Source organism: Paroedura picta, chromosome 11 (genome assembly GCF_049243985.1).
Source record: "Paroedura picta isolate Pp20150507F chromosome 11, Ppicta_v3.0, whole genome shotgun sequence".
NCBI classification, from domain to species: domain Eukaryota; kingdom Metazoa; phylum Chordata; class Lepidosauria; order Squamata; family Gekkonidae; genus Paroedura; species Paroedura picta.
In genome coordinates, this window is record NC_135379.1 from 1749022 (window position 1) to 1772144 (window position 23123).

At 55.4% G+C, this 23123-nt stretch overlaps 1 protein-coding gene across 7 annotated transcripts in view; it reads right to left on the reverse strand.

Annotated features, from left to right (window-relative positions):
- The window catches only part of NBEAL2 (neurobeachin like 2), a 94731-nt gene that overhangs the window by 50291 nt on the left and 21317 nt on the right, over positions 1-23123 (reverse strand). For 6 of the 7 annotated variants that reach the window (XM_077304694.1, XM_077304699.1, XM_077304695.1 and 3 more), the window contains exons 2-5: positions 10712-10800; positions 6947-7111; positions 1190-1271; positions 557-681 (exon numbers count right to left, since the gene is read on the reverse strand). In XM_077304694.1, coding sequence (XP_077160809.1) covers positions 557-681; positions 1190-1271; positions 6947-7111; positions 10712-10800 — 461 coding nt within the window. Of the gene's footprint in view, positions 1-556; positions 682-1189; positions 1272-6946; positions 7112-10711; positions 10801-18469; positions 18624-23123 lie in introns of those variants that run through there. The other variant, XM_077304696.1, reaches the window with a different exon arrangement.

The window sequence follows — 23123 nt, forward strand, 5'->3', positions numbered from 1 at the left end:
ACAAGGGGCCCAAACTGTCTCTGGCACATCCCGGGGGGGGGGGGGTGGCCTTGGTCCTTTGGATCCCCCTGCCATGTGCTAAAGGAGGATTTTGTCAAATTAGGCAGAGATGGGGAGGGGAGAAGCCCACAAGGAAATTGTAAATAAGATCCGGAGTCATTCCCCATGACTCTACTGAATCCCCTTTTCCAGCTGTGTATTCCCGGGGCCATCACGGCCTCCTCTAGCAGTTAATTCCACCTGTGTATTGCTTTCTGTGTAATAGGGGATGTTATTATGAATTCTCACAGCCTGCTATGTGACCGGTAGACGCTCTTCTGCAGTTCAAGGTCTCCCCAAGTACTTGGGAATGGCTGAAGACACTTTGGGGATTCCAGATGTTCCAAGCAACGCTGCCTTCTGGAGCTAAGCTGATGTTGTTCGCTAAATAACTTCTTAAAATGGGGCATAAAGCCCCCAGTTCTTCTTCTTCTAAATGCCCAGGATGTCCAGGTATTTCTTAGGACTTCTGGCTCTGCTCCAAGGACGCCCAACAGCTTCCGGGAATCCCACTCACCCACTCAGTTGTCTCCTCCACGTCTGGTAGGGGTCAAAGAGGCATTCGCAGAGGTGCAGGCCGTACAAAGAGATGTTCTCCAGCTGCCCCCGGCAGGGCAGGCCCCGCCCCGAGGAGTTCTTGAGCTGCGGGGGAGACAAGGAGCCCGGGCTCAGCTGCAGGCAGGAGAGTTTTGTTGCACTTGGCTTCCGACAAATAGCAGAAGCTTGCAAAGTTTGCCCCAGCTAATTTAGTTCACTGGATAAGGCGGCCCTCGAAAGAGCTTTACAAGGCATGCTGACACCCCCCCCCCCCCCGTGTTCGATGCTGTAACTGGGGCTGGCTCTAAAGAAGGGGGGGGATTTTAAAAGATCACCTCTTGGGCATAAAGAAGCAGCAGGTGCTCTACCACCGGCCTGCCAAGGTCACTATTGTCTGCTCAGGCTGGCAGCTGCTCTCCAGATCTTTCGCGTCACCTCCCGCCTGGTTCTGCCTGCCTGCCTGGGAATGGCACCCGGGACCTTCTATATGCCAAGCGGGGGCTCTGCCACTGAGCCACGCCCTTCCCCCTTTCATGTCCCCTCACGGCTCCTGGGGAGTTCAGCCACGCGTGGATCCCTCGCTAGCCACACGGCTTTCGACTCTGACCCTTACCTTCCTAGAACAGGCAGACAGCAAACTGACCACTTCCCGCACAAACGCTGGGGGCTGATCCGCTTGGACGTTTTCCAGATTCCTGGAGGGGGAGAAAGCCACACACGGGTCTGAGATCCAGAATTTTAAGCAACCTCCCGGCCATATGCCACGGAAAGCTGTAAACCAGCTCATTCGTTCCTGTTCTTATTTGTGATGCCTCTCCAGGGCCACCGATGCGGATCCTGTGCAGGAATGAATTAATGTCTCCACAGCTTTGAGAGAGGCAGAAGGGGGTGGGGGTGGGTCTATTCTGCAATTCTCCCCGTACAAAAAAGTTTGCAAATGAACGGACTTTAGAATTTAAATTTAGAGACAGGGGATTCCCGGAAAGTTCTGGATTTTTTTTTTTTTTTTTGCTGTCAAGTCACTGCTGACGTCTGGTGACCCCACAAGGCATCCAAGGCAAAAGACTAGCAGAGGTGGTTTGCCTTTTCCTTGCCTCTGTGTGGCAAACCCTGCACTTCCTCGGTGGTCTCTCGCCCAAGGACCACCCAGGGGTTAGCTTCTGAGATATGATGAGATCCAGCCAGTCTGGACTCTGAAGGTCAAGGCCACACATCTTAGTGCGACATTTAACACGTTCACAGCAACTCTCCAAAAATAAAAGTTAGAAATCTCCCTAAAGGAAAGTCCCTAAAAGCCAACCTAAAACCCCCCTTTCTCAGCCACCTGCCTCTCATGAAGGGACTCCCCAAAGACCAGGGTCTTTTGCCCCACTGCCCCCCCAACTCTCTCCCAGAGAAAGCAGTCCCCCCCCCTCCTGCATTGTGCCCTCTTCTCGTATGGTTGCTGCCTCCTGCCTGCCAGGAAGACTGCAGCTTTAAGAGTTATTCAGCAGGCAGAAATTCAGCAGGTGCAGTTTGGCTCAGCATGGAAGTATAAACATTTTGTGCTGCTTTTAGCACAGGAGCTGAGGAAGTGGGAGGACCCAGAGTTGTCACCACTGGACGGGGGAATTCCTGGAGATTTGGGGGTAGAGCCCGGGGAGAGCAGAGTCTGAGGCAATTCTATGGAGTCCGGCCTCCGCAGCAGCTGTTTTCTTCAGAAGAAATTATCTCTTCAGTTTGGAGATCAGTTCGAATTCTGGGAGACCACCAACCCTTCTCTGGCATCCCTTCCTGGCAATCTGGAGATCAACTGTTATTCGTGGGAGGGGGGGATCCCCAGATCCCACTTGGAAGCTTGCATGCCTAGGGTGGCCCCAAAGGACTCCCGTCTCCATTGGACACATTCAAGGATTCAGATTTCCCTCGTCTTGCAAGCAGCGTACAGGGTGCGGATTGCACGTTCTGCTCCAAGGCTGAATGGGAACAGCCAGGGTTGAGCCCAAAAAACGCCACTCGAGAAAAATAAATAGGCCTCTCCCCCCCCCCACACACACAACTGGCCAGCCAGGGCTGCACGGGAAGCCCTGCGTGGCCCCCTCTGTTCTTCCGCACAAAGGCGGCCCAGCGCTTGGCATACACCCAGGGTGGTGGCACAGCTCCAGGGACACTCTCCAGCAAAACAGCGACACAAAGTCAGAGGGGACTGCAGGGAGAGGGAGCGAACCCTACAAGAGAGGCAGACACAACCTCCCTAGCTTCCGTCCAAGACATGCCCGATTGCTGGGGGTTCCCAATCTCCAGGTGGGGGGAAAAGATCTCCCGGAATTACAACGGATGGATGGAGATGGGCAGCCATGTGAGTCAGTCCGCAGCAGCTGAAAAGAGCCCGGGACAGGGACACCCTGAAGACTACCCCAATTTGGGACAGGGGAGGTGCTTTCACGAGGACTATTTCCCTATCCATCACCTGGCATGGGTTTAATAGAGCTGCCAGGCGAGAGACGATCGGAGGGGGTTTGCCAAGCCGAAAGACACCTGCCCTCCTATCGGAAAGAGTCTGCTCTTTATCCTTCCCAGGAGAAAACAGAGCAAACTGTGCTTCTTAGAGCAGAAAAGAAACAGTCAAAAGCATTGTGGGAAAGCGTCACCCTGGCCACAGAGCCGTGAGACTACACTCGTGGGTCGGTTTACTGCAGGGGTAGTCAAACTGCGGCCCTCCAGATGTCCATGGACTACAATTCCCATGAGCCCCTGCCAGCTTTCGCTGTCCGAATGGGTGCAGGGAACTTAATTGCAAGCCCCCCAAATCCTGCCATTGGATTGATTAAAACGGCCCACGTATGGCCGTTTTGGCCTCACAATTTGCCATCTTGCTCGATCTTCTTCCAGCCTTGATCTTTTTCTGGCCTGCTCTTTTCTACTGCCACTAACCTCCAGGCTGCACAAATCCTTCCTTCCTTCCTGCTTATTTATTTCTTTAACACGTTTATTCGACTTCTGCGGCAGAAAACGGCTGCTTTGGGAGGGGGGCTGGCTGGCATCATACGCTGGCGAGGTCCCTCCCCTCCCTTCAGCCCCGCCCCACAAATCTCCAGGTACTTCTGAACCCGAGGCTGGCATCCCGAGAGCTGTTTCAACAAAGGCAACTCCCCCAGATTTTTTGGGCCTCCCCACCCTCCCTTTCCAGAACTGGGATGGCAAAGCAATCATCAGCAGGGGCTTATCTCTCGCCTACAGGCCGCGGGCTTCACAGGAAAAAGAGTGTGAACGTTGTGCCGGCAAGCCAAGAATAACCCTCGTATTTAAGCTGTGGTGAAATGGGGAGGGGGCGTGGGGGAGAGAGGAGGCAGAGCGCTGAGGAGGGAAAGGAAGCCCAAGGGAAGAAATAGGGTTTCACGCAGGGGTGCCAACCTCCCGCTGACTCTTGGAGACCTCCCAGAATCCCAGCTGAGCTCCAGACAGACAACATCACCCAGGACATGTTTTAGTAGAGGGACAGACAGGTTGCGCTTCACCCAATTTCTTTTGACTCTGTGTCAGCTCCCGTCAAATTTCCAGTAATTTCCCGACCGAGGGTTTGTAGTCCTCCCCACATGAGTACATGTGCCCCACAGTAGATCCTCAGTGGTGTTGACCGCACCCCCGGACAGCTGCCCTGCACAGAAATTGTCCTACGCTGATTTCCAATTTCCTGCAGCCGTTGTGCATGCCAAGCCCCCGTCGATGTAGCAATCGGGGCCCACATGTGCCCGTGGGGTGGGCTGGGGTGGGGTGGGATCTGCTCGTGGTTCAGAATGCCAGGGAGCTGCCAGGGTCGGTTTCCCGTTCCAACTGCCTAATCTCGGCCTCTTGGTCTCCATAGAGATTGGAAGGCTGAAGCAGAGCGAGCGAAAGATTAATGGGGAAGATAACATTCAAATCAGAGGAAGATTTGTGCCAAACAGCTGTCCGAATGCCCCACTCTGGAAGAAAACTTGGTTTATCAAACCAGTTTCCACATTGCTGTTTGAAGCAAAACTTTGATCGGCCCTTATCTGGCTGCTGGTGGAGGGTGGGGGGTGGGGGGTGGAGGGAGTTCCAGACTGGGAAACTCCCGGGGATTTGGGGAGGGGGCCGTGGGGACCTCAGCGAGGTGCAATGCCACAAACTCCACCCTCAAATGCAAACAGGGCTGTGTGTCAACAGTAGTGACGTCGTGAACAAGTCTACTGTGGAATAAAACACAATATACACAGTGTATTTCTTGGTTCCAAAACACTCTGGTAGAGCAGTAATCATAGACAGAAATATTTACAGAAATTTTGACATAACGTGACAAAAATACCGCTAGACAGTTTATGATGAATGTAACTTTTATTTACTTTATTTTATTTTAGCTTTGGCTACTGCCAATTGGACAAAGGCGTTAAATACCGGAACCCTGTCTAGTTGTATCTGTGTTACATTATGCAAAGATTTCTGTAAATATTTCTACTCATGAGCAATGGTTTACCAGAGTGATTTGGAACCAAGAAATACAACATGGGTAGAATGTTTTATTTCACAGTAGATTTGTTCGCAGAGTCCTTACTCTTGACACACAGGCGCCTTTGTTTTTGGATACTTTCACTTTCTCCCTGTCCTCCTTTTTGGTCTGGCACCCTCCGCAGGTTTCTCCAGCGGAACGGATCTCTGCAGCCTGGAGAGGAGCTATAAAGCCAAGGGATCTCCAGGCCTCACCTGGAGCCTGGCATCTCTGCCTCCGGTCCATGGCACGTAAAACCACAAAGGGAGACCTGATGTTCATTTAAAAATGTATCACTCAACGTGAAGGTGCTGGAAGTGGTGTGCAAATTGTTTGATGAATCGAGCCAGTCCCTTAAAGCAGATATAAGATGGAAGAAAACCTCCTTAGAAGGGGGAAAAACACAGTAACAGCCAAACAGCAGCAGGAAGAGAAAAGAGGAAAAGATAACACCACAGAATCAGCCACCTACCCTACTCTTATCACAAACGTGGGCGAGAAACGGAATCAAATTTGCCACCTGACGCCAGCAAGAGGAAGGCAACTGGGCCGAAAGACCTGGCCAAGCGCCTGGATGCCATCCCCTACAAAACAGGTCCACTCCGGGGGCAATGTGACAGAGGCTTGTAAAATTATGTATCGGGGGGAAGAGAGTTGCCAAAGAGAAAATGTTCTCCTTCTCCCAAAAGATTAGAACTCGAAGGCATCTGACAAAGCTGGTGGGCAGTAGGTTTAGGATGGGAAAAAGGAAAGGCTACTCTATGTGGAGGTGATCAAAATGTGGCCACTGCCAGAGGATGCCGTGATGGAAGCAGACACAGAGGGCTTTCTCCGGGGATTCGGCAGATTCATGGAGGATATAGGAGCTACTAAAGGGAAACTCCAGAGGCCAGGAGGCAACATCAGGGGAAGGCCTCTGCCTTTCTGCACTGTTGTTGGTCCTTCAGAGGAACTGGCTGGCCAGTGTGTGAGATGGACTCTTACTGGTCTGGCCCAGCAAGGCTCTTCCTATCAGCGGAAGGCTTTGGACTCTATGTCCTGTTTTTGGCCCTGAAGTGGAGCTGGTTGGACACTGTGTGAGATGGGAGGCTGGTCTAGATGGATCCTCATTGGCCTGACCCAGCAGGGCTCTTGTGATGCTCATATCAGGGGAAGGCCTTGGCCTCTCTGCCCCACTGTTGACCCTCCAGAGGAACAGGTTGGCCACTGTGTGAGACAGAGGGCTGGATTGCCACTGGTTTAATCCAGCTGGGTTCTTCTGATGTTCTTATCAGGGGAAGGCCTCGGTCTCCATACCCTGTCATCAGCCTTCCAGAAGAACTGGCTGGCCCCTGTGTGGGACAAGATGGACCTTCACTGGTCTCATCCAGCAGGGCTTTTCTTCTGTGGAGGGCCTCTGAGCAGGGCCACTGGTTACGGTTGCCATCTCTTGGCTGGGAAATTTCTGGAGATTTGGGAGTGGAACGTGGGGAGGAGAGTGGCTTCCAGTGCTGGAGAGGGTGGCGTTTGGGAGGAGGGATGGACCTCAGCAGGCTGCAGCACAAAAGAATTCCACCTCCAAAAGAAGCCACTTTCTCCAGGGGAACTGATCCCTGTCTCCTGGAGATCGCCTGGTGCCACCTGGAGGTTGGCAAGAACCTATAAGAAGCAGACGGGACATCCAACAGCAACCAAACCACCGTAGACAACGTTTCCCCGAGATGTCAAAAAGGTCATTCTCGCCACATCAAAAAATGCTTGAAGGAAATGCTGACTCAGTTTCCCCTTTTGGGTTTTTTCCTGAAAACAAGGCAAGTAAGAATCACGCAAAACGGCAACTTCGCCCCGAGCGGTGAGTCCGGGCCCTGGGCTGTGCTCCGTAAAGGCAAGCGGGCGATTCTTTACCTGCAAATGATGATGAAGAACTTGAGGAGCAGCAGGGCCTGGCTGAGTCCGGCCTCGGACCCCTCACCGCGGGAGAACTGGGCCACGCTGTGCGTCAACTGCTGGGCCAGCATCTGGAGGACGTCGCGGGGCAGCAGTGGGATCTCGGAGACGGAGTCTTCCGGCCTGCGAGAAAGGAGGGTCAGGCGGAGAGCACGGCACACATCTCGAGGAGCTTGAGGGAGAAGCTCCCCAGGGAGCCTCAGGGCAACTTGGCCCCGCAGACTCAAGGAAATCTGTTTTAAAAAACATTGGTCCAGGATCGGCAGCCAGCCCTCATCAGCAGTCCGTCTTTCTATTTATTTATTTATTCAGATTTTTATACCGCCCTTCCCTACGGCTCTGGGCAGTTTACAGAAAACATTTCAGAACACTACATGGAACAGTAGTGAAATCTAGTTTCAGATTTTCTATGTCAACATTACCTCTGTATGTAAGAAATAACTTGCTTACATGAGTCATCAGTAAAGATGGTCAGCATTTTCCACATTGTGGAAAAGCTTGCTGTGCGCCTCCTGATTGGCCCGTGGACCGGAAACAGAGGCCGGACCAGCTCCGCCCAGAAGGCTGCTGCTCAAATATTATTATTATATTATCATCATCATGTTAATAACTTATGCTCTGTTTCAGTTTGGTTTTTTAAACTTCCGGTTGGTTCTCCAACCCTAACCCTATTTCATTATGTCTTCGGTGCCCCATCCTGTTTGCTTTTGCCTCACTCTGCATCCTCCGCCTTGAGGCCCAAGTGAGAAAAGCCAGACTCCAAACGATGTAAAGAAAAGAAATACAATCAAGGTCAGCAGGTGAGCCTTTTGATCTTCAGTTCTAGCCACTGTTTTCCCACAAAAGGACTTCAAAGGGAGAGTGCAAAGGGAAATTGCTGAATTAACATTCATCAGGATGTTTAGCACAGGTCCTTAACCTCTGGTTTCTCGTTCACCATAGGTGCTAAGATTTTGCCTGCCCCACCCCATGCCAATGTTAATCACATCAGCTATACCTCTGTGGTTTCCTGTTGTTTATCGGTCTCTTCATCCTCCATTTGATTTTACATCTAGAGAGTTTAGCGACAGTCAGAAGTATCTAAGACCCATGACGTCTCTGTGCTTTTCTATTGTGAACATAAGAAGAGCCCTGCTGGATTAGACGGGTGGTCCAGCGAGGTCAGCATCCTGACTCAGATAATTTCTCTGGAGGGCCACCAACAGGGCAACAGAGAGCCAGTTTGGTGTAGTGGTTAGGAGTGCGGACTTCTAATCTGGCAAGCCGGGTTGGATTCTGCACTCCCCCACATGCAGCCGCTGGGTGACCTTGGGCTCCCCACAGAACTGATAAAACTGTTCTGACCGGGCAGTGATATCAGGGCTCTCTCAGCCTCACCCACCCCACAGGGTGTCTGTTGTGGGGAGAGGAATGGGAAGGCGACTGTAAGCCGCTTTGAGCCTCCTTCGGGTAGGGAAAAGCGGCATATAAGAACCAACTCTTCTTCTTCTTCTTCATAGAGGCCGAAGTCTTTCCTGCTCCTAGAACTGGGATTCAGAGGCAGATTGCCTCTGAACATGGAGGTTCCATTGAGTCACCATGGCTAGTAGCCACTGGTCGAGCTGGGACTGGCCCAAGGACTTCAGAATTCTGGCCCTGCTGGAGGACCTCCAGATGCCCCCTGGGTTTTGGCCCCTGTGTGGCACAGAGTGTTGGACAGGAGGGGCCACTGGCCTGATCCAACAAGGCTCCTCTTACGTTCTTAATGGGCAGAATCAACACAGAGATGGCCTTTCGGGATGGCCTGCCTGGCGCAGTCAGGAGGACTCCTGCTCACCCAGCAAACAAGGCCAAACTGAAAAGATTCAAGAGGACTTAAGGCTGCCTTGTGACAGAGGCTTCACAAAATAAGTGAGAGCTGTGGTGTGTACTCCTGTGTGTGCTTTGTTGTCGGTTGACCCCTGTTGTGCAGCTTCGCCTCCTTTGATGTGTCCTGCTAACACGGATGCCTCCCTTCCGTTCTGTTTTTAGACCTCTGGTCGGTTCGACATCCAGAACGTCTTCGCTCACTCTGCTGTAGTCCACCTTGAGGCCCAGAGAGAAGGGAGGACTCGAAAGAACGGCAACAGAAAACCAGACGCCATGTGTCTTTTTGGGTTTGAACCAAGGAAATGCCTGGAGAGGGCCTAGTGTAAAGCAAGCCCTCGAGCTGTGCCGGAGAAGCCTCCTAGGCCCAGGCAGAACTGGGGAGGCAGGAAGCCCGGCCACAGGCAGATGGTCTCTTGCGTCAGGCCCACCAGTGTGGCAACAAGGCAGTGGGGAAATCAAGGTTGCTTCAGAGCCAATGGCAGGCCAAGCACCCTTAAAGGGGGAGGGGGGAGTTGGGGGGGAGGCAGCTTGCTTCCACACAGGACCCACAAGTGGTAGGCAAACTCTGTTCACCCCGAGCAATTCTCACCTCTCGGCAAGCAGAATTCTTAACATGGCTACCCACCTGAATTGATGTACTTGAAGAAGCATGCCGGCACATGTGAGCCAATGCCCAGAATTAAAACTGGTTGGCCTTCCAGGTGCCCAGCTGGACTCAGACTGGGTTCTGCTGCTCCAGCCCAGCACAGGGACCCACCGGAATCTATTTTTTAATTCACTTTCTGAATGCTTTTTCATCCCGCCTTTCTACGTTAAAATGACCTTCAGACATTTAAGCAATTAAAAATACAGCTGGGATGATAAAATAATTGCATGAAAACACAATCAGTACAAGAAGGAGGGCCAGCAAGGGTTACTTGGACGGAGGGGGATGCCAGGTCAGTTCCCCAGAGATAGTTGATGGACTGGGCAGGTTGTGAATTCCAGGCCACTTATTCCCTCCTTGAAGGAGAAGAAAAAGAGTTGGCTTTTTATACCCCACTTTTTACTCCCTGAAGGAGTCTCTAAGCGGCTTACAAACACCTTTCCCTTCCTCTCCCCTCAACAGACACCCTGTGAGGTAGGTGGGGCTGAGAGAGCTCTGGGAGAACTGCTCTGTGAGAACAGCTCCCAGAGATCTGTGACCTGTCCAAGGTCACCCAGATGGCTGCATGTGGAGGAAGAGTGGGAAATCGAACCCGGTTCTCCAGAACAGATGCTGCCATACACTGCCTCTGCCTTTGGCTCCTTGGACCACTGGTGCCACACGGGCCCACATCCCTCCCAAACCATCGCATGCCAGAGCATGTAATTCTGACCGGGAGGGAGCAGGAATGAGACTGAACGTGGAAGGTTCACGTGAGAGAGGCAACTGCAGAAGTGCCACAGCCCCCCTTGCCAGCTGAGGTCTCTGCTTGGCATGGCCGCTGGAGGCAGGAGCCTGGAAAAGCTCCTGCTACAAATCCACAGAGAAGCACCGACCCTTCGGAGTGCAGATTCTAGCCAAAGCACACTCAGGACTGGGAAGGCCAGGGACAGGGAAGGGACAGGACGGGGTTCGAAACAAGATATCTTTAAATAGGAACCATGTTTCTAGCGGGCAACCCTGTAGGCCTGAAGCAGCAGGACAAAGTCTGAGGCCAGGGACCCCCTGCAGACCAAGAAAGCTTAACTCAAGGTATGAGCTTTTGTGTGCGTGCACGCTTCCTCAGAGGCATTAAAAAAACATAACCACAGGGACAAGGGGGCTGCTTCGGGGACACACACACACACACCCAGTCGGGGCTGGACTTCAGCTCCCCCAGGCACCCCACTGTCCGCCCAGGCCAGGTTTACCTTCTTGGATCCAGCGAATTCACAGCGATGATCTTCTCGAAATTTGCGACAAAGGTCTCCAGCCATTGCTGCAGGTACGCCAAGTCTTTCTGGGAAAGGGAGGAACGAGAAGACGGGTGAGATGGGCGGCCATTATGGACACAGCTCAGCACGGACAGGGCAAGCGATGGGTTGGAGCCACAGGGGGCAAAGCTATCAAGGTTAATAAGCTTCCTCGGGGGGCTGCGACCGTTCCCTCTAGGAACCTCCTCAGGAAGAGTGAGGCCACGCATCACGTGCCACATTCCCGCTAGGCATTCTCCGGCTTTCCCTTCCCACCGTCTCCCCGACTCCAGAAAACAGCTCCTCAAGGCCAGGGGATTCTTGGGAGGGGGATCCAAGGTGCTACGGGGGAAAGGACGGACGTGGGAGGGAAAAACCTCTCGTAACCGGCTTCCTGCGAGCAGAGAAGGGACTCCTGGAGCTCAGCCTAGATCCATTATTTGTGGCATTTCTATCCTGCCTCTCCGCGAATGAGGCTGGCAGATATCTGGCAGAGACGTTCCGAACACGAGGCGGGCCGAGGGTGCTCCGTCATCCCGCTACACGCTCAATAAAAAGCACCGGAGTGGGTGCATGTGTGGGGCTTCCCCACAGAGACGATTCTATGGGGCTCTCAAGGGCGATGCAAAAGCAGATGGCGACAAATGCAGAGGAGCAATGGAAGAGGCACGCATCTGCTTCCTCAGCCCCTTCCTCGCCCGTGGCTCCGTGGTGGAGCCTCTACGTGGCATGCAAAAGGTCCCAGGTTCAATCCCCAGCGCCTCCAGTTTAAAAACGCCACCAGGAAGTAGCGGCTGAGAGGGACCGCAGCGTGAGACCCTGAAGAGCTGCTGCCAAAGTGAATAGACGATACCGACCTTGAAGGACCCAGAGTCTGATCCAGTAGAGGGCACCTTCAATAGCCCCCCCCCCCCCCGTCCATCAGAGGGCTTTTTAAAGAAATCAGGAATTGTGACGATCTTGCAATGTATGATAGTCTGCTGTAATAATACACGGGTCCCAGCCTTTGAGTCCTTGGGTGTTTCATAGTTATAAGGAGAAATGTGCAGGCTACATCTGTCCCATTATAACTCCACAACCATAAGGGCTAGAGTTTGACCTCCACAATTTAACCTTTAAAAAAAACTGTTGTGTATGCCCTGAAGAGCAGGAACTGCGATTAAATGTGATTGGTCATAATGCAGGATCCGTGCTGCTATGGGATCGCTTGCATGGTCGAGTCCGTTTAATCCTGGGGACTCACAGGGAGCCAATCACAGATGGGTGGGCTGTTCTCTGTGTGACCTAAATAAAGTACCGCGACTCCCCCTTTTATTGAACTCGCTAGTCGCTTAAAGTGAAAGCTGGGACCGAGGGCCTCCTTGCCACAGACTACCACCGTGTTGTGCCATCCTGGGGACAGCTCAGGTCCCCACCTGATGTTTTCACAGGGCCCTGGAGGGGTGGGGTGGCCGCAGGGACCGAGAGAAGGAAAACGGCCTGCGAAGCCTCCTGCGGGGAGCAAAAGCTCATGGGCCCAGTCTGTGCCGAGGCAAAGCACCAAACCCGGCTTGGGAAAGATCACTACCGGATGGGGGAATCCTGAAGCAGGATGAGCAGGAGGCTCTTCTAGGAAGCAGCACTTCTGTCTGTCTGTGCTTGGATTTGTATCCCGCCTCGCAAGACTTTTGTCGCCTCGAGACAGCTAACAATTAAAACCATAAACAATATCCCGTAAAAGCCCCACTAAAAGAGCAATACGGTGCATAGAATATCCCACAAGATGCCAGAAAGCAGTCCAACTCTACTCAACCCAACTCTACCAAGTCCAGCCAGAACGTTATTCGAATCTGGGTATCGGCATATTTCCGGGATGCTCGGCTAGGGTGAGACCCCTGATCGAAACTCCGGTCATTCCCCCCCCCCCCCGCCTCAACCAAATGCCCGGCGGAAGAGCTCCGTCTTGCCGGCCTGGACAGCTCTGTCAGGAACATCTGTAGGGACGCCCAGTGGGCCAGGGACTGTTTGCGGGGGGCACCTTTAGGTCCGGCAAAGCTGTATGCAGGGTATAAGCTTTTGTGCACATGCAACACTTCAACCTCTGAGGAAGCGTGCCTACACACAAAACCTTATATCCCCAGCATTTAACGTTGTTCGTCTTCCAGGTGCCCCTCGACTCCGACTTTCTCCTGCTGCTTCAGCCCAACACGGCCACACCCCTGAATCTGGGTTCCATATTGGCCAAAGCCGCCTTGCTGAGAGTATCCTGCTTAAGCTGGCCGTTTCTGAACCATCGCGGCTGGCTTGACTGCGGCTCAGCGGGACAGAACCTGGTTTGCGTGCTGAAGGTCCCCGGTTCAACCCCGGCCTCTCCTGTTAAAGGACGGCAGTTCAGGAACAGACTCTTCTGGCCTGGCAGTCAGAGGAGAGGATCTGGATGGATCAACAGTCTGATTCCATCAAGGGCAGCTACCGGATGCTCACAGGTGAGTCCAATTCTAGCAGGGAAGTGAGAGGGCTTCGATGTGCAGCATAGCTTCCCTCAGGCATAGGGAAACTCGCAACAGCTGCGTAGTTTGCTTGCATATTTTACAGAAGGTGGCTCGTGGTCCCGTTAGGGTTGCCAGCTGGTGGCAGAAGATCTCCTGGGGTGATCACTCATGTCCAGGCGACAGAGATCAGAGATCCCCAGGAGAAAACGGCCACTTGGAAAGGTGGACTGTATGGCTTTGTAGAACACTGAGGACTCCCCCCTCCCCAAACTCCCCCCTCGGCAGACTCTATTCCCCCAATTTACAGGTATTTCCCACCCTCCAGTGGTCATCCCCATCCCCTGTCCAGGTTCCCGCGAGTCCAATGAGGTGAGGAAAATATACTAAACAGAAAAGGGGGGGAACCCAACCTGAACACCAGGTGAGAACCAAAGAGGTTGAGGGGTGCAAAAGTATAAAAATGTATTAAACCACCAATTTATTAAAAGGGAACACTTCTTTCCCCTGTAGGTCACACACGTATCAGTGAAACAGTAAGTACAATAAACCCTCGCCTTGGACTTCTTGGACTTCACTGATACACCTGTGACCTAATTATCTTCAGCTCAGTTTAATAAACTGTTCATTTAATATGTATTTTGATACATTTGCATCCCTCAACCTCTTTGGTTCTCACCTGTCGTTCAGGTTGGGCTCCTTGTCTTCCCTTCTTTCCTATTTTTTGGCTGACCCACTGATGCATCTTGGCTCTAGGGATCCCTTTGAGGAATGCTGAACAAGAACCGCAGGGCCCAGACGCCACTCCTGCTCCGGAGAAACAACCAGGGCCAGGTATGCCCTGCGCAAACCTCTGAATCCCCATCCGGAAGCCACAGAGAACTCTGAAGAAGGTGCCCCCTGTGAAATTGCACCCAGACTGTGGGTTTTAATTCTGCGTGAAGATCGTCAACTCTTCCCTGCACTTTCTGCCCTCCTTTTGCAACTGCAGCACACCCATCCCTGAGTGGGATAAGGAAAGAAGGGGGCGAAAGGGATGATGAGCCGTCTCCCGTGATTCAGCTGAAACAATAGAGGAAGGTAGTGGAACGGCACTCCGAGCTCTTTAACCCCAACCACCAAGGACAGAATGCCAAGCCCAAAACTCTGGCGCGCCTCCGGAATGAATCACGCTCCAGGTATGACTCTGCTGAATCCTTCTCCACCTTGTGGGAGACCCGTCAACGCAGACAAGAGGCCGCTGCCTGTCGAAAGGAGCTTTGCACGCAGGGGTGGGGACTCTGGGTATCCTTGATGACTGCTGGTCTGTGCTTCAGTGCCCCCCAAGGAAGGGCTGCTGGTAAGGGCAGAAACGGGGGGACACTGGGGGACGTCAGTAGTTTGGCGCACAATACTGGGTAATCCTTGTGGACGGCAATCGTTCTGAGAAGGTCTGTTTCAGCCCTCCCATTCCCCAAACAGTACGGGTGAAATAGATTTTCAGATTTCAAACTGAACCCCCCAGGGTTACATCAATGTGGGCGTATGTGTGTGCAAAGTGATGCCACATTGCCACTGATGGACGGTGACCCCAGCCAGGGGCAAGGGAGCAGCAGAGGTGGCTGGCCCTGGCCTTCCTCTGCAGAGCCGTCCTTGGTGGTCTCCCACCCAAGTACTGAAGCTGCCAGGAGACTGGCCTCTGCCGTGCCCCCTTCCCTCCGCTTACAGCCACCTGCAACGCAACTGCAAACTTTGAAAAAAACTTATTGAGATGTGTCAGGTACAAATATCATAATACCAGGAAGGGATACTTAGCAACAACGTTGGCTTCCAAAGAGACGGACTCTGAAGCCGGGCCTGCCCCACGTGGTCTGCACCCATCTAGGCCTGCTGCATTAGAGTCTGGCCGTTCAGTTCAGGAACCAGCCAGCTTTTCAGGAGACAAAACCTTTGAGAGCCAAAGTGCCCTCCGCCGACAGAGCTTGGGCTCTTGAGAACTTTCCGCCTGAGAAATCTGACGGTGGGAATTTGGCCTTGAAAGCTTATCCTCCCTTAATCAGTCGAAGGAAGCGGGGACCCCGGAAAACTAATCCTTTGGCCATCTGAGGAAGGGAGTTCAGATTCGAAAGCTTATCCCCCGTTCATCTGATGTTTGGGCTCTGCAAAGCTTGCCTTCTGTAAATCTTGTTGGGCTTTAAGGTGCCGCCATTTAAGCCAGGGGTGGTCCGTGTGAGAAAACCAGTCCTGACTGCTGGTCTCTGCTCCAGAGCGTTGTGATGGACCCGGGTGACCTTGAGGTTTCTTTCTGGGCAAGTCGTTCTTTCTTCAGAAATCAGAAGTTACGACCTGGTGCCAATCTCTGTTGGCAAACACGCGGAGACGGGCCTGGCCCCTGGGACTCCTCCTCCTCTACTGACAGCCAAAATGCAAGAAGACGGCTCCTTTCCTCAGACTCCCCTCGTTAGGAAGAAAGTGCGGGGGGCAGCCCGGGAATTCAGCCACCGGTCTGTAAACATGTCCGTTTTATCGGCTGCCTCTTCCCATCTCGGCTGGCCAGAATCTGAGTCAACTTGAGCAGCTGGCATTCAAGGGGGGTGGGCACAGAGCTCTCTCTTTCAGAAATGCTTAACTGGCCTTGAGTAAGAATTTGGGACCTCCAAGGCCAAGCCTGGACAAGGAAGCTCGGCTTCACCGGACCCGAGAGCTGCCAGAATCGGCTGAGCCAAAGTCATAACTCTTCCATTCAGATGATGCGACTGATGTGGCCCCCGTAAGCACTAAGAGGGCAGAGCGGCCCTCCCCAGACAGAAGGCCATCAGGGAAGCCGTGCTGGACCAGGCCAAGAGCCACCCAGGCTGTGTCCCACAGGGGCCAAACTCCAGGGGCCGTCCGGAGGTCCACCAGCAGCTCTCCCACTCTGGCCCACCAAGAAGACTGCGCATCGCTCCCCCAGATTCAGGGCTCTGCCGGTACATTGTGGCTCATAGTCACCGACGGCTCTCCGCTCCAAATATTTCTCCCGCCCTCCTGCTGTGCTCTAGGCCAGAGGTAGTCACTGAGGTCCTCCAGACGTTCATGGACTACAATTCCCATGAGCCACTGCCAGCATTTGCTGGCAGGGGCTCATGGGAATTGTAGTCCATGAACATCTGGAGGACCACAGGTTGAGGATCCCTGCTCTAGGCTTGCAGACTCCACCAGTTCCCGCGGCGGTGAATGCCACGGGCCCACCACGACTCATGATGGCATGGGATGCGACCCAAAATGATGTACTGTGGTCCTCGTTAAACAAAGCCTAAGAGGACGCATTCCACGCACGGGCCTTAGACCTAACCGGCCTCACTCCCCTTCCTGCCACAGGGGGACGAGCCCCTGTTCTACCTCCAAGTTCCCCCTCCGCTGCCGTCAATACTTTGCCCGCCTCGGTTTCCTTGGTAGGGTTGTCGGATCCGGAAATACCTGGAGAGGTTGGGGGCGGAGCCTGCGGAGGGAGGGCTTTGGGAAGGGGAGGGTCTCGGCAGGTGAGACTGCCACCCTGGTCTCTCTCCCAAGCAGCCACATTCGCCAGGGGAACTGATCTCGATTGGCCAGAGAGCCATTGTCACAGCGGGAGATCTCCAGGTCCCGCCTGGAGGCTGGCAACCCCATCTCTTGGAGTGCCCTGCACGGTCTCCTCCCCGCTTTGCCGTGGGCATTTTCTTCCTGTGCCATCTCGCTTTCCGCCTTTCTCCCCTGGCCGCAGCTCGTGCCCTTCGGCTTCCTCAGCTCGCTCCTGGAGGCTGAGAAATGGGGTGAGGCTTTTCCCAGGCAAACTTGGCCCTTCCCTCTCGCAAACCGGACTGCCCTCATCCCAACGGCTTGATTCTCGGAGCTGGGCAGCCGGGCGCATTTCCCATCCCTTGGCAAGGATCGGAAAGAGGAAGTGCAGCTCGGGGACGGGGAACTGGCTTTGCCCACCGAAAGTCTCAGGTTCGCCCCCCCAGAGAAGGAGAGCCTTCCATCCAGTGGAGGAGGGGCAGAGGGGAGACCTGAGTTCAAATCCTTCCCCACCCTGCCATGTAGGCCCCTGGAGGGATGCTGGCAACGGGGCCGTGGTGAGACATGCCGATGGTCTGATTCCCGCAGGAGCAGATTTATCTAGACCAGGGGTAGTCAAACTGCGGCCCTCCAGATGTCCATGGACTACAATTCCCAGGAGCCCCTGCCAGCGAATGCTGGCAGGGGCTCCTGGGAATTGTAGTCCATGGACATCTGGAGGGCCGCAGTTTGACTACCCCTGATCTAGACACACAGACGGGCCAGAAAAATTTGGGTCAGTGCTCTGGTTTGGAACGAATGGATTTTAGCAACATTTGCCCAAACGTAGAAAAGAGCCAGGTAGGTTTCTAACTAGAGCCAGGGTCTGACTGAAGGATTCCGGGAGATTTGGGGGTGGAGCCTAGGGGGGCGGGGTTTGGAGCTGGAAGGGACCTCAGTGGAGTACAATGCCACAGACTCCACCCTCTGCCGTGGCCATTTTCTCAAGGGAAACGGATCTCTAGAGGCTTTGTACCCCACTTTTTACTACCTGAAGGAGACCCAAAGTGGTTTACAAACTCCTTTCCTTTTTTTCCCCCACAACAGACACCCTGTGAGGTAGGTGAGGCGGAGAGAGCTCTGAGAGAACTGTGACTGGCCCAAGGTCACCCAGCTGGCCCCATGTGGAGAAGGAGTGGGGGGAATCGGACCCGGTTCTCCAAATGAGAGGCTGCCAGTCTCAGCCACTGCACCACGCTGGCTCTCCAGCTGCAATTCTTGGGAGATCCCCAGGCCCTGCCAAACCACACACTGCAAAATCCACCTGCTCCCAACCCCCCAATAAGAGCAGCCATGCCTCAGTTTGGCCCCCGTGAACCAAGCTGCCGAAGGAGTCTGTAATTTTGCCAGCCGGGGGGGTCAAGGGGTTCTCTGCAGCCGGCTCAAACACCACCTGTAAGAATGGCAGATTTCCTTCCTTAGCCTCCAGCAAAACAACCTGACCCCCTGCCCCCCTCCGTGGGGCAAAGGAGGGACAAGCATCATTCTTGCAGCAACAAAGCAAAGATAAACATTTCGCTACAGCCTCGAGACACAGAGAAAGGAGTTTCCGTTTTCGGCAGCCTGCTCCTTTCCTCGCAGCGCCTCGATGCACGGAACCCACACAGAGATGTGTCCCCCCGCAAGCAAACTAGGCGCAGAGCTGCACAGACAAGGACGACCCAAAAAAAGGACCCCCGAGGAGGATATTTACCTGGCAGGCCTGGGCGAGGGCCTCTGACCAGCGGCCCGGAGCCTCCATGGCCAGGAGGGACACGGAGAGCCCTAGAGAGGTGGGGGGTCCATACAGTCTGCCCCGAGGAAAAGGAAGAGAGCCCCCCCCCTGCAGGAGAGGTGGGGAAGGGGGGGGGATGCAGGAACCCGGAGAAAGCGGCCAAAACCAGAAAGTGACTTTTAAAGGACGGGGCTTCTTGTGTAAAAAGGAGAGCCAGGAAATGCTAAGTCACTACAACCGACAACACTTCCTTTCGCGCTGCAAGAGAAACACCACAAGATCACACTGTCTCAACGAGCGCCTCGCGGCCACGACAACCTCCTCACCCAACACCACCGAGCAACCCACGGCTGTGCTCACAAGGGGCCCGGCCCCAGAGGACAGAGGCACACCGGACACGGCCGGCGTGGGACAGGAGTGGCAATTTGGACAAACACACTTGGCCGCCTTTCGCACTGTGACCTGACCGGTCCTAGGACATGCCATATAATGCAGCAACCTCTGACCATGCACAGAGGGCTTTCCCTTCCACGTTAGGAAACACCAAACACTCAAGAATCTGAGATTAGGGTGGGAAAAAAAAAGATTTAAGCGGGGTTGCAGGTGTGCCTGTTTTGCAGATCTGTAACTGGCAGGCCGTAGCCAGAGTGATGCACAATGGGGCGGGGGCAATCCTTTGGCACTCACCCCTAACCCTAACCCCTAGGGATTGGGATGAAATATTCCACAAATCGTCTGCCAAAGAGAGAGGTTGTCTCATTCCCGCCTTCCATGGCCCTCCCAGGCTTTGCCAATGTGGAAGGGCGTCTGCTTCCCTCCCCAGCTTTGTCATTGCGCAGAATCATAGAAAAGAATCATAGATCCATGCAGACACACAAACTCAAGGTGTGGCTGGGTTTGATTCCCCGTTCCTCCTCACGCAGCCAGTCAGTTCTCCCAGAGCTCTGTGTTATCTGTGGTGGGGAGAGGAAGAGGAGGCAATTGTAAGCCACTTAGAGACAAAAAGACAGCTCCTCTCCTCCTTCTCCCCCCCCCCCCCGGCATATTTCATGCACACCTAAATAGTCAAAACGACATTCCACAACACAAGCAAACATCAAACTGGGCCCAGATGATACAATTTTTACGCTTGGGCTTTTCTTGGCATGAGATTTGGGCCACCTTGGCACGGAATCTGGCCTCTCACCTCCAAGGGACAAAGGCTTACTTACTGCCTCTGCACATGGAGGTTTCATTTCTCCACTGCCTTTGAGACTATCCTAGACTGATCTGACGTTGATCAGCCCATCTCCCATTTCAAAAAGATAAACACCTTTGCAAGGTAGAACTTTTAGGAAAGAGAGATTTATCAAGGTGCAATGCTGAGTATTTTTTTCTGCAGGGAATAAACGGGGACAGGGAGGAGCCCAGGAAAAGCAACTTTGAGATGCAAAAGGAGAAGATAATCTTGCGGAGGCTGTCTGGGAGAATGCAACTCCTCACTGGGCATGTTGCAATTTCTTTTCAGTTGCCTTCCCCCCCCCCCCCACTGAAATTGGGCAAGCAGATCTGGCTCTGTAGCCAAGGGGTGGGGCAGGCCAGGTCCTTGCACAAAACGACAAGAATCTCCCCCAGAGCCATTTCCCTATCCCTGCCTTAAAGAGGCTCTTCGGACTACAGAGAAGCCCGGGGAAAAGGGCTGAAAAGGGCTGCTCTGGGGGGTGGTCTTGAGGGGGTTGGTCCCTGCTGAGGTCCCCCTCCCGGCTCAACCCCTGCCCTCCGTGGGCTGCACCCCTCCATATGTCCAGGACTTTCCCAACCTGGCGGTGCCAAGCTTAGATGCAGCCCCCAGGCCTGGCTTTAGCACATTTGCAAAAGCAACATCTATCCCTCTTGCATCTTTGATGTTGGCCTCACAAGGGCCTAAGAAGAGCCCTGCGGGATCAGACCAGGGACGGTCCTTCTCGTCCAGCATCTCACCTCACACAGGGGCCAACCAGTTCCCATTGAGGGCCAACTACAGGGCAGAAAGGCTGAGGCCTTCCCCTGAGAAGACCCTCAGAAGAGCCCTGCTGGGTCAGGCCAGGGAGGGTCCCTCCAGTCCAGCCTCCCGTCTCACCCAGGGGCCAGCCAGGTCCTCTGCAGGGCCAGCCACAGGGCAGACAGGCCGAGGCCTTCCCCTGAGAAGACCCTCAGAAGAGCCCTGCTGGGTCAGGCCAGGGAGGGTCCCTCCAGTCCAGCCTCCCGTCTCACCCAGGGGCCAGCCAGGTCCTCTGCAGGGCCAGCCACAGGGCAGAGAGGCCGAGGCCTTCCCCTGAGAAGACCCTCAGAAGAGCCCTGCTGGGTCAGGCCAGGGAGGGTCCCTCCAGTCCAGCCTCCCGTCTCACCCAGGGGCCAGCCAGGTCCTCTGCAGGGCCAGCCACAGGGCAGAGAGGCCGAGGCCTTCCCCTGATGAGACCCTCAGAAGAGCCCTGCTGGGGGGGTCCCTCCAGTCCAGCCTCCCGTCTCACCCAGGGGCCAGCCAGTTCCTCTGCAGGGCCAGCCACAGGGCAGAGAGGCCGAGGCCTTCCCCTGAGAAGACCCTCAGAAGAGCCCTGCTGGGTCAGGCCAGGGAGGGTCCCTCCAGTCCAGCCTCCCGTCTCACCCAGGGGCCAGCCACAGAGCAGAGAGGCCGAGGCATTCCCCTGAGAAGACCCTCAGAAGAGCCCTGCTGGGTAGGCCAGGGAGGGTCCCACCAGTCCAGCATCCCGTCTCACTCAGGGGCCAGCCAGTTCCTCTGCAGGGCCAGCCACAGGGCAGAGAGGCCGAGGCCTTCCCCTGAGAAGACCCTCAGAAGAGCCCTGCTGGGTCAGGCCAGGGAGGGTCCCTCCAGTCCAGCCTCCCTTCTCACCCAGGGGCCAGCCAGTTCCTCTGCAGGGCCAGCCACAGGGCAGAGAGGCCGAGGCATTCCCCTGAGAAGACCCTCAGAAGAGCCCTGCTGGGTAGGCCAGGGAGGGTCCCACCAGTCCAGCCTCCTGTCTCACTCAGGGGCCAGCCAGTTCCTCTGCAGGGCCAGCCACAGGGCAGAGAGGCCGAGGCCTTCCCCTGAGAAGACCCTCAGAAGAGCCCTGCTGGGTCAGGCCAGGGAGGGTCCCTCCAGTCCAGCCTCCCTTCTCACCCAGGGGCCAGCCAGTTCCTCTGCAGGGCCAGCCACAGGGCAGAGAGGCCGAGGCATTCCCCTGAGAAGACCCTCAGAAGAGCCCTGCTGGGTCAGGCCAGGGAGGGTCCCTCCAGTCCAGCCTCCCTTCTCACCCAGGGGCCAGCCAGTTCCTCTGCAGGGCCAGCCACAGGGCAGAGAGGCCGAGGCCTTCCCCTGAGAAGACCCTCAGAAGAGCCCTGCTGGGTCAGGCCAGGGAGGGTCCCTCCAGTCCAGCCTCCCTTCTCACCCAGGGGCCAGCCAGTTCCTCTGCAGGGCCAGCCACAGGGCAGAGAGGCCGAGGCCTTCCCCTGAGAAGACCCTCAGAAGAGCCCTGCTGGGTCAGGCCAGGGAGGGTCCCTCCAGTCCAGCCTCCCTTCTCACTCAGGGGCCAGCCAGTTCCTCTGCAGGGCCAGCCACAGGGCAGAGAGGCCGAGGCCTTCCCCTGAGAAGACCCTCAGAAGAGCCCTGCTGGGTCAGGCCAGGGAGGGTCCCTCCAGTCCAGCCTCCCTTCTCACCCAGGGGCCAGCCAGTTCCTCTGCAGGGCCAGCCACAGGGCAGAGAGGCCGAGGCCTTCCCCTGAGAAGACCCTCAGAAGAGCCCTGCTGGGTCAGGCCAGGGAGGGTCCCTCCAGTCCAGCCTCCCTTCTCACCCAGGGGCCAGCCAGTTCCTCTGCAGGGCCAGCCACAGGGCAGAGAGGCCGAGGCATTCCCCTGAGAAGACCCTCAGAAGAGCCCTGCTGGGTAGGCCAGGGAGGGTCCCACCAGTCCAGCCTCCTGTCTCACTCAGGGGCCAGCCAGTTCCTCTGCAGGGCCAGCCACAGGGCAGAGAGGCCGAGGCCTTCCCCTGAGAAGACCCTCAGAAGAGCCCTGCTGGGTCAGGCCAGGGAGGGGCCCTCCAGTCCAGCCTCCCGTCTCACCCAGGGGCCAGCCAGTCCCTCTGCAGGGCCAGCCACAGGGCAGAGAGGCCGAGGCCTTCCCCTGAGAAGACCCTCAGAAGAGCCCTGCTGGGTCAGGCCAGGGAGGGTCCCTCCAGTCCAGCCTCCCGTCTCACCCAGGGGCCAGCCAGTTCCTCTGCAGGGCCAGCCACAGGGCAGAGAGGCCGAGGCCTTCCCCTGAGAAGACCCTCAGAAGAGCCCTGCTGGGTCAGACCAGGGAGGGTCCCTCCAGTCCAGCCTCCCGTCTCACCCAGGGGCCAGCCAGTTCCTCTGCAGGGCCAGCCCCAGGGCAGGGAGGCCGAGGCCTTCCCCTGAGAAGACCCTCAGAAGAGCCCTGCTGGGTCAGACCAGGGAGGGTCCCTCCAGTCCAGCCTCCCGTCTCACCCAGGGGCCAGCCAGTTCCTCTGCAGGGCCAGCCCCAGGGCAGGGAGGCCGAGGCCTTCCCCTGAGAAGACCCTCAGAAGAGCCCTGCTGGGTCAGGCCAGGGAGGGTCCCTCCAGTCCAGCCTCCCGTCTCACCCAGGGGCCAGCCAGTTCCTCTGC